We start from the raw sequence: 12,426 nt of genomic DNA on the forward strand, positions 1-12,426 counted from the left end.
TTAGGGTAATCTACCCCTCATTTGACTTCTAACTTTGATTCTAAGGATTTTCTTCAGATAAACATCTACTGAACTTCTAACCGTAAGGAAAATTCCAACTTTATAAATTTCATTCCTTCTTAACCATAATAGATTAAGAAATGGTTCTATATGAGAATATCAGATTTTTATAAAAATACTCTTCTTCCATTAATCTAATTTTGGGTAAATATCAATTTGGTGATTTATCCACATAAACTATCTAAGAATATTCTTTCTACCAATTCAATTATCAACCCTGATTCTCTAGGTAGAATTATGGTAAAAATTTCTCTTTTGTCACCAAAATTTAATTTAAACCTTTCTCTACTTAAAATACCATAAAAATTCTTCTTTTAATTAAATATAAATATCTATTTTTTAATATGCTTAAAATTACTCTTTTTGCATTTAAATGATTGAATTCCAAATGTCATGGGAATTCCTCTTTTATCATAAAATAAATTTATCTAAAATTTCTCTTTTTTAAATTAAATAAAAATATCCATTATTTCAAATATGCCAAAAAAATTTCTTTTTGTATTTAAATGATTGAATTCCAAATGTCATGTGGGAATTCCTCTTTTATCATTTAATTACTTGGATTTTAATTATCATGAAAATTTCTCTTTTTGCATAAAAATAAATTTATCAAAAATTTCTCTTTTTTTTAAATAAATAATTATACATAAATACTAAAAAATTATTTTCCATGAATATAATAAAAATCATTCTTTTTACATAGGACGTCGAATCCTAGAATATGGTAGGAAGTCCTCTTTTAGCATTATGCATAAAATAAAATATGTATTATTTTTTAAAAATTTTACCATAGCTTCACTACTATTACTGATAATTTTTAATTTTCTTAAAAAGAATAAAATATTGTAATGCAAATATGATAGAAGATCTATAATTAAGCTTAAATCTAAACTATGAATTTTAATCATAATTTTAATCATAATCATAAACTTAATTATGATTCTTTTACTAGATTAAGCTATTTCCATTATTTCTCTTTTTTCAAATTGATAGGATTATCTCTTTCCCATTTAGAATCAATTAAAGTAGTTTTTAACTACTTATAAATAATCTAAAATAATTAACCATTATTTTGTTAACTTAAAAGCATAAAAATACATTCTCTTATTCTCTAGCTTAACAAGCTTAGAGTTTGGTTTTGAAATAAAAATTTATCAATGAGAAGCGTTCTTTTGCTAAAGAATTAGTCATAAGAATGGCTATTCTTTTTTAGAGAGAGATACATAAGAAAGCATTCTAATTAAGCATAAAGATTAACTTTTTCTTGATTACACATTAAAATTGTTAGGGAAAGCTTGATTTGAATTTAAAGCAACCAATTAGAAAACTTCTCAAGCTTGAGAGGGTTTGAGAAGAGAAGTCATTTGAGATATTAATAAAAAACCATAAAATTCATTCTTACCTCAAGGATTAGCTTGCTTCTTTTTCTAGAAGTGAAGCCCCAAACCAATCAATTGGTTTAGCAAGTGAAGAAGAGAGCTCCAAGAGTTGTTGAAGAGAGAGAGAAGCTCCAAGCTCTACAAAAGTAGAGGATTTTTAAGGGATAATAAAAAATATGATTATTTTAATGTAATATTGACATGGTATAGCTCACAGATGAGAATACAAAAGAATGAGGGTCTATTTATAAGTGTGGGAAGCCACTAACTGAGTCCAACTGGGTTCTAGAATTTTTTAGCTTCAGTTTGACTTAATATAGACAAGATTTGGACCAGTTTGGCTCCTCTTTTAATCCACTTTGATCCAAGAGAGAGGAAAGATAAAAATATCACAATGTTTTTGAATTAAAAACCCTTCCATACATGTGAAGGAGGCGCCTACCTCAAAGGTCTCTCCCTCCTTACCAAGGTGTCCAAAATTCATCATTTCTCCAAAATATCTCATTTTTTTAGTAATATCTCTTAATTTTTAACTAATAAACCTTGTACTTAGTCAACTCTTCATCTTATGTGAGCATTTACTCATTTTTGGGTATTTTATTTTATTCATTAAATTTATCTCATCCCAACACTTGGATTAATCCTATTGGCCCATTGGAACCTTAATTGAACCATAATCCAAAAAATTTTAAAAATCTAGACCCTTAAGCTAAGGTCACTTATATCATTTTTAATTGATTCCTAATGCACCTTAGAGAATTTATTTTAAAATTCTATTTTAGGAAAATATATTTTGGATATTAAGAGAATTTTTATATCTAAAAATATCTCAATATTGAATTATCTCTCTCTAGAATTTTATTTCTCTAGACAAAAATAAGAAAAAATAATATTTTCTTGTATTCAAAAATAGAGAATGATTACAAGAGATTGAGGTAAAAACTTATTCATTATTCAAGCTGAGGAAGAATCTTACATCATGCATCAATAATACACAAAAGACTCCAATTTTCTTTGAAAAAAATATATGAATATGCTATATCATTGAAGATGTTAAAATAGAGTAGAAAATATATTTAAGCTAAAGATGTTTTAAGCTATAAATATATATTTTAAGTAAGAGATCCCACACCTTAAAAGAAGCTCATGCATCAATAATACATAAAAAGGAACTAATTTTATTTGAAAAAAATGTGTGACTATGATGTATCATTGAAGGTACTAAAATAAATTAGAAAATATATTTAAGTTGAAAAATCTCATACATCAATAATACACAAAAAGACACAAGTTCCTTTGAAAAAAAAGTGTACCTGTGATGCATCATTGAAGGTACTAAAATAGATAGAAAATATATTTAAGCTAAAGTTGTTTTTTCATCACGCACATCAAAGTTTACGTTTGTGTACTAATACCATGTACCTAACTATGAGTTTGATTGTGATATAATGTGTACCGTGTGTGTACCTAGCTATGTGAGTTTGATTGTGATATAAAGTCATAATATCAATCCAAATTTATATATCTATAGTTACACGTGGTTGCCATGTGGACTGCATTATACATGTGGCCATGCCATGTGTAATGCTCGAGTTTGGACATTACATATGGCATGGCCACGTGTACAATATAGTCCGCATAGCAGTGCCACATGTAATGTCCGGGTCGGGCATTACACGTGGTGTTGCCATGTGTAATGTCCATGGTCGGACAGTACATGTGGATTGGTGCCACGTGTAATGCTCGTGGTCAAGAATTACATGTGACATGCCTTCATTGATGCCATGTATAATGCCCGACCACCACAAGCATTACACATGGCATGATGATAGCACCACATGTAATGCCCGAGCTCAAGCATTACACATGGCATGCCTACATGGATTGCGTAGTCCATGTTGGCATGCCACATCTAATGCCCAAGCGCAAGCATTACGCGTGGCGCCAGCCATGTGGCATGCACATGACACACGGCAGCACCGCGTGTCATGCTGGCTTTCACTTTCTAATAGCTTCTTAAGCCGTTCTAGATCACTATCAAAAATAAATTGTTAAGGCCACAACCCTAACAGGAAATTAATTGCAAAGAAAAATGCAGAGAGATCCATTAAAGCTTCTACTCAGATTTAAGATTCATTCATGTGTTGTGTCGAATACAAAAGATGATGGTGGTTATATCCCCTGTGCACACAAGGATACGAAGCGGTATGGGTGAATGCGAAAAGGCATAGGGTAGGTGAAGAGGTACGGTTAAGGGTGAGTTCACATGTGGCGCATGCACACACGGGCTAACACTTGGCACACCCGGTGGATTGGATAGAAAATCCAACAACTCGAACCCACAAACATAGGGTCGTGCTAGTGTTGTGCACATAACATATATCATAGTGTAAATACAATGCAACCATTTCATGGCAGCATGCCAGGGCTGGAAACCCATCAAATATAATATCATCCATACATGATCATATAAAATGAAAACATAGAACCATGTATGAATTAGGATGTCCACACTCCAAGAGCATGGAGTGGACCATGTATCCAGCATTTGGACATCATCATAAAGATATCTACATGTAAATATGTCGATGTGTAGCCTCCAGCAACTGCATCATAGGCCAAGAATAGCCTATCTCCAAGAAAATATGGAAATAGAGCTCCAGCAATAGCTGGAATATGTACCAAAAATGGCACACAACCATGAAATTGTGTCGATGAAGTACCACCAGCATTGCTACATGCTGCACCTTATGCATCACTGTATAAGCTCTTACCAGCACCATGGTATAAACTGGAACCTGTCTGACCATACCATAACCATCTACATAATCCACATCACTGAGATCCTTTGGTTTCATGGATTCTGGAGAATATCCTCCTCTAGCAAAGTGTCAAACCAAGTTGCATCCACTTCTGCAAAGTTATCACCATGGACAAGCACTCCGTCATTTGCAAGCAACATGTCAAACCATTCTATGTCATCATCTTGACTGAAACTAGAAACTAGATTTTCTTGACCATCTACACCATGAGGGAAATCTGATGCAAGGTTAGAGACATCCAAGGACATCACCTGGCTCTTCTAGCCTCCATGCTCCCGCAACCCTCACCATAACCATCCCACCCCCATGGATAGAAACATCATCTGGACTATCCATAACTTGCCCACTCAACATCGAGCATAAAGTACAGATTGGTTATCCACTTGCTCATTCATCCGAGCATCTGGGAGACCTCTCTCCTCCTACCTATCTGTGTCTTTTTTCCTTCTTTCTGCCATCTTTGCAACACACTTCATCTGCTCATGATCGTGAGCTATCATTTTGGCTCCACTATGGACAATGTATAGTTGCATCTCGAGCACATTCTTGCTATCCAGCCACCCCTGCTCAATCTGTGTCCACTGCACCATCTTTAGTACCAAGCAATTGCTGCCCCTGCCTAGCACGGCCTTGTCCATAACTGCCAGCTCTTCCTTGCACAGCCTCCTCATCTGTATGCTTTGAACCTCAAGTAAACACACTTGTGATCCAACACTGCCCCTGCCATGTAGTGATCTTGTCCTTCGAGACTTCCCACCGACTTCAGCAACATCTCTCGGACCTAATATGAGTGCTTCTTCATGTAGCCTGCCTGCATACTCCTAGTGGTGACTGAATGCCTTACATCCATCCTTATCTACCCCAATATCCACCAATTGAAGAATCTACAAGCTGCCCATGCTTTCATCTAAATCATCATGAGCATAACCCTATTGAACTGCATTTGATATGCCCTGCTTGCATAGTATCATAGGAGCTACTGTGATAGAGAACCCATCCTTCTTAACATCATCCGGCTCAAAATCCCAATGTATAGTTGCATCTCGAGCACATTCTTGCTATCCAGCCACCCCTGCTCAATCTGTGTCCACTGCACCATCTTTAGTACCATGCAATTGCTGCCCCTGCCTAGCACGGCCTTGTACATAACTGCCAGCTCTTCCTTGCACAGCCTCCTCATCTGTAAGCGTCGAACCTCAAGTAAACACACTTGTGATCCAACACTGCCCCCGCCATGATGTGATCTTGTCCTTCGAGACTTCCCCCCGCCATCATGTAGTGATCTTGTCCTTCGAGACTTCCCGCCGACTTCAGCAACATCTCTCGGACCTAATATGAGTGCTTCTTCATGTAGCCTGCCTGCATACTCCTGGTGGTGACTGAATGCCTTACATCCATCCTTATCTACCCCAATATCCACCAATTGAAGAATCTACAAGCTGCCCATGCTTTCATCTAAATCATATTCATGAGCATAACCCTATTGAACTGCATGTCATCTCGAAAATGCCATCCTAATTTTATGCGTAAGGTTTATGCATATAAGACTAATGCATATGCTCACATTAGTAACGACAACCCCATTGATGGATAGACTCAAGAAGCTTTGTTTTGGGATGCCATTACTGAAAAGAGATTTGAGGAACGTAAAAGACTACTCGATTCAATCCATTTGTTGGTTTGCCCCAATTTCACTTGAGCATGTACCATCAAATCCCATCTACGTGACAAATGGTTTTGTGCAATATCGTATCAAAACCACGGAGTGATTAACATAGAGAGCAGAAAGCTTCACGAATAAGAAGAAAAAACTTCATGTATATTAGCAAGAAGTTGCATTCATTCCACTTGCAATCACAAAGCCGAAAAACTACTTATAAGATAGCACGTTCTCTGACTTGGGTCACCATTGTGTGCTCAAGTATTTCTTGTCTCAACTAAAACAATCTCAAAAGCAAAGACACTAGGTTTGACAATCTGTGAAGCAATAACTTCGAGATCACCCAAATCAAAGTCGAAGATAATGTGTTGGTAGATCACTCATGTTCCATCTTGTCAAAAGATAACCCTTTTTTTAGTGTGAAACCTTAAGATTGATTTAAAAGACTATTTTTATGTACACTATTACTGATAGTTAAAAACTTTAAGATTGCTTTTCTTAAAAAAGATGTGTATTTCAGACACACTCTCAAAAGAGTTCTATTTTGAGAGTTACAACAGTTTCAAGAAAAGCACCCACGTAACCCTATCGAAATCGATGTGAGAATCAATTCTTGTTTTTGGAAGGTTCTCATTTGGAGAACGTACGACCAAGATATAAGGGATTTAACAACGCTATCTTGAGTTATGCGCTACTACAAAGGAGACTTTCTTCACAAAATGCTATAAGAGCATACAAGACGGCTCGTAATTTCACACATCTCACTTCTCATCAAAGAGAGCCATGGCATTGTATTCATCTAACAAGTAAGCCCACACTCCAATACCACTGGGACCAAGCACAGATACAAAATCCGAGACCCGGTGTAAAAAATGAAATGCCATGTGACTATACTATATAATACATGATTACAGGCTGTAAAATTTGAAATTCTATCAAGTTGTACATTTTTGACAGCCCCTCTGTAGCTCTGCAGATATGGAGGGCTTTCAGCCATTTTATACTGGCACCGTTTAATTTTGCCCATTAAAAATTACATTGAAATTATAAAAAAGGAAAGGGAAAGGGGCCACTCATCAAAAGGCAACCCTGGTGCACAGTGAGCTTTTGAGGGTGAAGGCAAAACGAGAATACATTTAAAAAATAAAAGACATTTAAAAATGCAGGAGAAAAAAATGGTAATGACGAGTGTTCCATTTTGCGTAAATATACCACATACAAAATGTAGGCGCGAGACCTTGCCGCATGCGATCAAAGCCCTATATCGTAATCACTCTACATATTTTAAGGAAAACATCAAAGCCTAGAAAAACTGCATATGTTAAGAAAGGCCATACAAGCCTGTGCAGCTAGCCATCAGCAATACAGCATCAAAAACATGTGTATAACATAATCTTGTCAAGGCATCCTAACACCTTCAATGGACAAGCATCAACAAACATTATGCCTGGAATAAATTTTGCATGAAACACGATATTGGCCATGCAGACCACAAAGCTACTCCATTATTCTAACACCAATTCACCACGTAGCTTCCCTAGTATGAATACCAGGTTTTGTTGGCAGCAACTGTAAGGAAATTCGGCTCCCATGCCTTAAGCTTTTTAAGCTTGATCTCAATACACAGACTTTGCAGATCCACTACTTCCTTAAAAGGGATCTTCAAAACTACAGCAAAATGTTAAGAGTCCCTTTTAAGGGAAAATATCCGTGGCTAATCCACACAATTAACCCTAAGCTGGCCACAAAAAGACATTCTTCAGCATCCTTTTTTGATCACATGCGCCTGTCCGATCGATAATTAAAAAAAAGAATATAAGGGCAACATTCAAACAATGAACAAATAAGAGCAACATTGAAACAATAAACATAGAAGGACAAAGAAGAATAGTAGGTCTACCTGGTTGTATCAGACTTCTACAAGCTTCACTTGAGCGGCCGATCCCAAACACACAAGAACCTCCACCTGCTCGGCGACAAAGGCCCTCTCTGAAACTCTGTTGCTCCCCTTTGGGCCTGCAGCTCAGCCAACTGCTTGCCGGCATGCACATGCTGCGACAACACAGAATACACGTTGTAGCAGTGAGGGGCGGTGTTGGCAGCGCGTACGTTCGTGCACCGCTTCCCACAAATCGGTGCCCTTCATTCGGGCCGTAATATTCGCCGCTTGGGCGAGGCGCTCTTCAAGCAGCTCTTCAACTACTCAGAGCCAGAAGTTCCAACTTGTCTTTAGCCCGGTGCTCCCTTCTCCTCCCACCTTGCCTTTGTCGCCCGAGCAGGTTGAGGTGCTGGTGTGTTTGGGATCGGCCGTTGGCCTGCAGCTCAGCCAACTGCTTGGCGGCATGCACATGCTGCGACAACACAGAATACACTTGTACAAGTCTGATACAACACCGCCAAGAAAGCCCTGCAGCTCAGCCAACTGCTTGCCGGCATGCGACAACACAGCACGTACGTTCGTACACCGCTCGATGCACGCTGCCAAGACAACATCGGAGGATCGCTTACCACAAATCTGTGCCGTAATGTTCGCCGCTTGGGCGAGGCGCTCTTCAAGTAGCTCAAAAAGGCCGCGGACGTCGTTTAGCCGTCTCGCTCTGAGTAGTTCCAAGCCCGCTGCTCTATCTCGCTCTTCAGATGCTGCTCCATTTGCTGCACATCTCTTTTTCCTCCAGAGAAGCAGGAGAATCGTCTCCTTCAACGTCTCGAGGAGGAGAAGCAGGCGGGGCTTCTCCTCTTGAAGGAAAAAGAGAGATTTGTGGAGGAAAAAGAGAGACTGGTGGAGGCAATGAAGAAGCATCTGCAGGAAAAAGAGGGACTTGTGGAGGAAAAACGCAGAAAACTCCTTGAGATGCTCAAACCCTAATCTGCAGTGCCCCCTTTTTGGCCCTGGAAAGTTTTCTAAATTTTATATATGAGAAATAGGAAAATTTGTTTGCTAAGAAGGCCAAGCTTAATTTTGGCCTTCCCCTTGAATATAAGGGTCGGTATTCAATTTTCAGGTCGTGCTACGCTCAGAAGCTGATGTGGCAAATGCAGATATCTGCCCAACACGGGTCATGGCAATGTGTGCGGGCCTAGTGAATGTAGAATCACCTGCAGTGTTGCAATTCTAGCGCAATTGATGCCACGCCTGTCAAGGCTAACTTTATGTGTGTAGCATGTGCGTGGGTAGTATCAATAAATCATATCACAATGCGCATTACCCAAAAAAAAAGGTTATGGCTATTTTGGTCCACATACACACACTCTCTCTCTCTCTGCTACCACGCCAGCATTGTGCCACAGTCGATGCAACTTTTGGTAGCTTACAATAGTCCTTTGTAAGATGCCAAAATCGTCATTTTTCTACGTGGACGTGGGTGGTTTACACACTGGCACTGTGTCCGCCATTCAACCAATAGCAGCATGTTTACACAATGGATCTGGGTGCTCGCATGTTTACACATTGCCGTAACATTGCACATCTTCTATCCTTGCTGGCATCCACATCAGTGCCAAATTTCAAGGAGTTCTAGACGGCCTCCCAAGCTGCCCAAATATGGTACACTCATTCTCCAGCCAATCAGAGAAGGGTTTAGTTCATTTCTTCATTCTTTAGGAATTGGCGGTGTGTAACCCCTACGCCTCGAGACCCGCCCGCCATATTAAAAATGGCCACCATGTTTTGGGCAGCCTGCCCCGTGTGTAAACTCCCTTGGTCTGGAAAAAAAAGGGTGATTCTCAGTGATTTTGCCAAAAAAGGAGATTCTGATATTTAAGCAGAATTTCAAAATTTATTCTCCACAAAACAACACACACCCCAACACAAAGCGCATTGATTATTCGATGCCAAAGCGGGATATTTGTGCGAAAGGGGGGGGGAGCACTGTGAGAATGCCCACGGGGTGGAAATGAGTGGAACGGGCTCTGCTATGTCTAAGTGTCCATGCTGGGTTGGCGCATGCACTTCAAAGCGCGCTTGCATGCACTTGGACGGATGTACGTAGGAGTGTTTGTCGAAATCTCCGCGCGGTGCTGGACTTGGGTGGATGTGCGCAGGAGTATTTGTCTACGTGTCCCCACGGGGGGGAGGGGGGGATTTGCACAGAGGACTATTTTCGTCCAAGAAAGCCCCGTTTGATGCCTTGGAAACGTGGAATGTTTATGATATGGGAAACCTCCTCCTCTGTTTGTGTTGTAGTGTCTCGAGTTCGCTTCCTTGATGTATTGCTAATACACAGGATCCCATCAGAACTCCGCAGTTAAGCGCGCTTGGGCCAAACAATACTGGGATGGGTGACCTCCCAGGAAGTCGTGGTGCTGCACCCTTTTCTGGGCCGTGTCGAAGAAACCCCCCAGGCTATGCCGTCAAACAAACAACCCCTCCTTGAGTCGTGCCGTCATCCCACGTTGAATAGGGCCGCGAGCCCCCCCTTCGCCCGCCCACCCGCCCCGGAGCTGTGTCGTCACCCCCTTATTGGGTCGTACCATGAGCCCCCCCCATCGCGTGGAGCCATCCTGCGAGCCCGCTCGCACTATGGCGTGACGCCCCCCGGGCCACTCGTGCATGCACGCCCTCAAGCCAAAATAAATTTGAAATCATAAGAGCAAGGTCGCATACATACAATTGTGGGCCAAAATATAGGATACAACTTAGCTAACTTCTACGATGCATATAATAAGCAAGGTGCATTAGAGTGAGTTTAGGGCAAGAAATTTGAAATCTTAAAACAACATGGTCACATACATACAATTGTGGGCCGAAATCATAGTGTACAACTTAGCTAACTTCTAATCTTGTTATTTACATCCCATCCAACTCCTCTCATTCCACACTACTCTCTTGGCCCCACGGAGTTACCTAGAGGCTAAGTGAAAAGTGCTCAGGCAGAAAAGTCAAACACCACAAAATAATTACTCACTTTTGATTGTTTTTTGCCATACTTAATGATGACAACTTGTGGCATGTCTGGTAACAATGGAAGATATTGTTCCCATTTCGACTGCTTGTCCGGTCGCAATACGATTTGAGAACATCAAAGAGCATGCTAGTGAATGGACTAAGTCGATAGCATATGCTAGAGCTAAAAAGTTGGTAGGTCGGATTTAAAAAAATTATTTGTGAAGATCACACACTTGAATCGAAAATCGAGAATCTAGAATCCAAAAATCAAGAAAACCTCTAGCGTCTTTTGGTCCACCATGTTTGCACAGGGGCTTAAGAACGCTCCATGGAATGTGCGCTAGGGGAGTGCTTGGAGTCACATGACCGAAGCTTGCCCAGAAAGTGCAATAATCTCCATGTAGAAAAGAACCACTTGGGCTTATGAATGAATGAGCCATGGCCCATGATGCCATGATACATGATAGATTTGAGAATCATGAGCATGAGTCATGGTCCTTGAACCCTCAAGGGGTTAGTCAGTGCTTTGCCAAGTTCACAAGTTTATGCACGCTTTCATAATACTAGTGGCTTGACCCATCCCTGACGGGCAAGAGTATTCTTATTTGTCGATCACAAATCAGTGCAGTAGAGAGAGGTGTTGGAGTTCCAAGATCACGGGTTCAAGCCCTCATGTTGCGAAAGTGATGGCACGCACAAGTGTGTTTGTTTTTTGACTTTCTAATTCCAGACAATTGCAAAAAAAAAAAACGCTCATCTTCGAAGGGTAAGTAGGGATAAGCCTTATATTTGAAGCCCACGATGGGCCCCATGGTCCCTAACTTGCCAACCTATATAAACACACCATGATTGCTATATAAATACATGTAGAAGCTCCTAAAACACTTAATTTCATTGAATAAAGAACCAAACTTGGCATAAATAAATAGCTAGCATTTCAAGCCAAAATAATGTTGACAATCTCAACACACCTAAACAAAGCTTTAAAACAACCTTCGGGCAACTGGATTATCTCTCCTTGGAAGCCTATACTCCTCGCCTCCATCTGGCAAAAAACATTTAAGAAAAAAACATTAGCTAGTGCAAGATAGACTTTTCGTGGAAAAAAAGAAGGAAAACAACAAACCTTATAGAACTCATTTGGTGGATCAATATTTGAGGTGAATGGGGTTTGAACAGGCTTGTAGACAGCAAACCGAAAAATTATGTATTGTCCAGTGCCTATGACTTAAAAATCTAACCTATCAGGCTTTTCATAGTCCACAAACATTACATGTACATGACGTTGATCCACGATCTTTTGTAATCTCAGACTGTAAATGAAAAGATGTAGGGGGGAAGAGAGCTTGAGCTCTTACAAGCACACACACACACTCACAAAACCCTAATAGAGAACACACAAGGTGAGGCTGAAAATTCTCCTTCTTCACTCAACACTCAACACCCCATATACAAAATAAGAGTACACTTATATGAAAAGGTACTCAACCAAATACATACTAGGGTTCTCTATAGTGTGAACCCAACTAAATGAGCTGGTGCTATAACTATGCCAGTCTCTAGAATGGCTGTCACACAGCCTGTCATCCCACTGGCCGCATATCACCCAAGATCTCACCA

General features: G+C 39.9%; 1 protein-coding gene across 2 annotated transcripts; it reads right to left on the minus strand.

Moving 5' to 3' along the window:
* Nucleotides 1–7,397: 7,397 nt before the first annotated feature.
* Nucleotides 7,398–8,851, minus strand: LOC147624564 (uncharacterized). 2 transcript variants are annotated; one of them, XR_015269110.1, is made up of 2 exons: nucleotides 7,822–8,851; nucleotides 7,398–7,707 (listed from the first exon to the last, which is right to left on the minus strand). XR_015269110.1 is itself a non-coding variant. In XM_086819578.1 (2 exons), the coding sequence occupies exons 1-2, from the start codon at nucleotides 8,719–8,721 to the stop codon at nucleotides 7,655–7,657; spliced, it is 345 nt and encodes a 114-aa protein (XP_086675704.1). In that variant the 5' UTR covers nucleotides 8,722–8,845; the 3' UTR covers nucleotides 7,398–7,654. The 2 variants fall into 2 exon arrangements, 1 of the variants encoding a protein (XP_086675704.1); XM_086819578.1 differs by having other exon boundaries at nucleotides 8,430–8,845.
* Nucleotides 8,852–12,426: the final 3,575 nt, after the last annotated feature.

The sequence above is a fragment of the Cibotium barometz genome, chromosome 25 (assembly GCF_041138505.1).
Source record: "Cibotium barometz isolate CiBa-2024 chromosome 25, ASM4113850v1, whole genome shotgun sequence".
NCBI lineage: Eukaryota > Viridiplantae > Streptophyta > Polypodiopsida > Cyatheales > Cibotiaceae > Cibotium > Cibotium barometz.

Coding starts and splice junctions, on each gene's coding strand:
- LOC147624564 (XM_086819578.1), bottom strand. CDS start 8,721: ATGCTTCTTCATTGCCTCCACCAGTCTCTCTTTTTCCTCCACAAATCT. Junction 7,708..8,429: donor CATTACGGCACAGATTTGTG/GTAAGCGATCCT, acceptor TCGATCGGACAG/GCGCATGTGATCAAAAAAGG.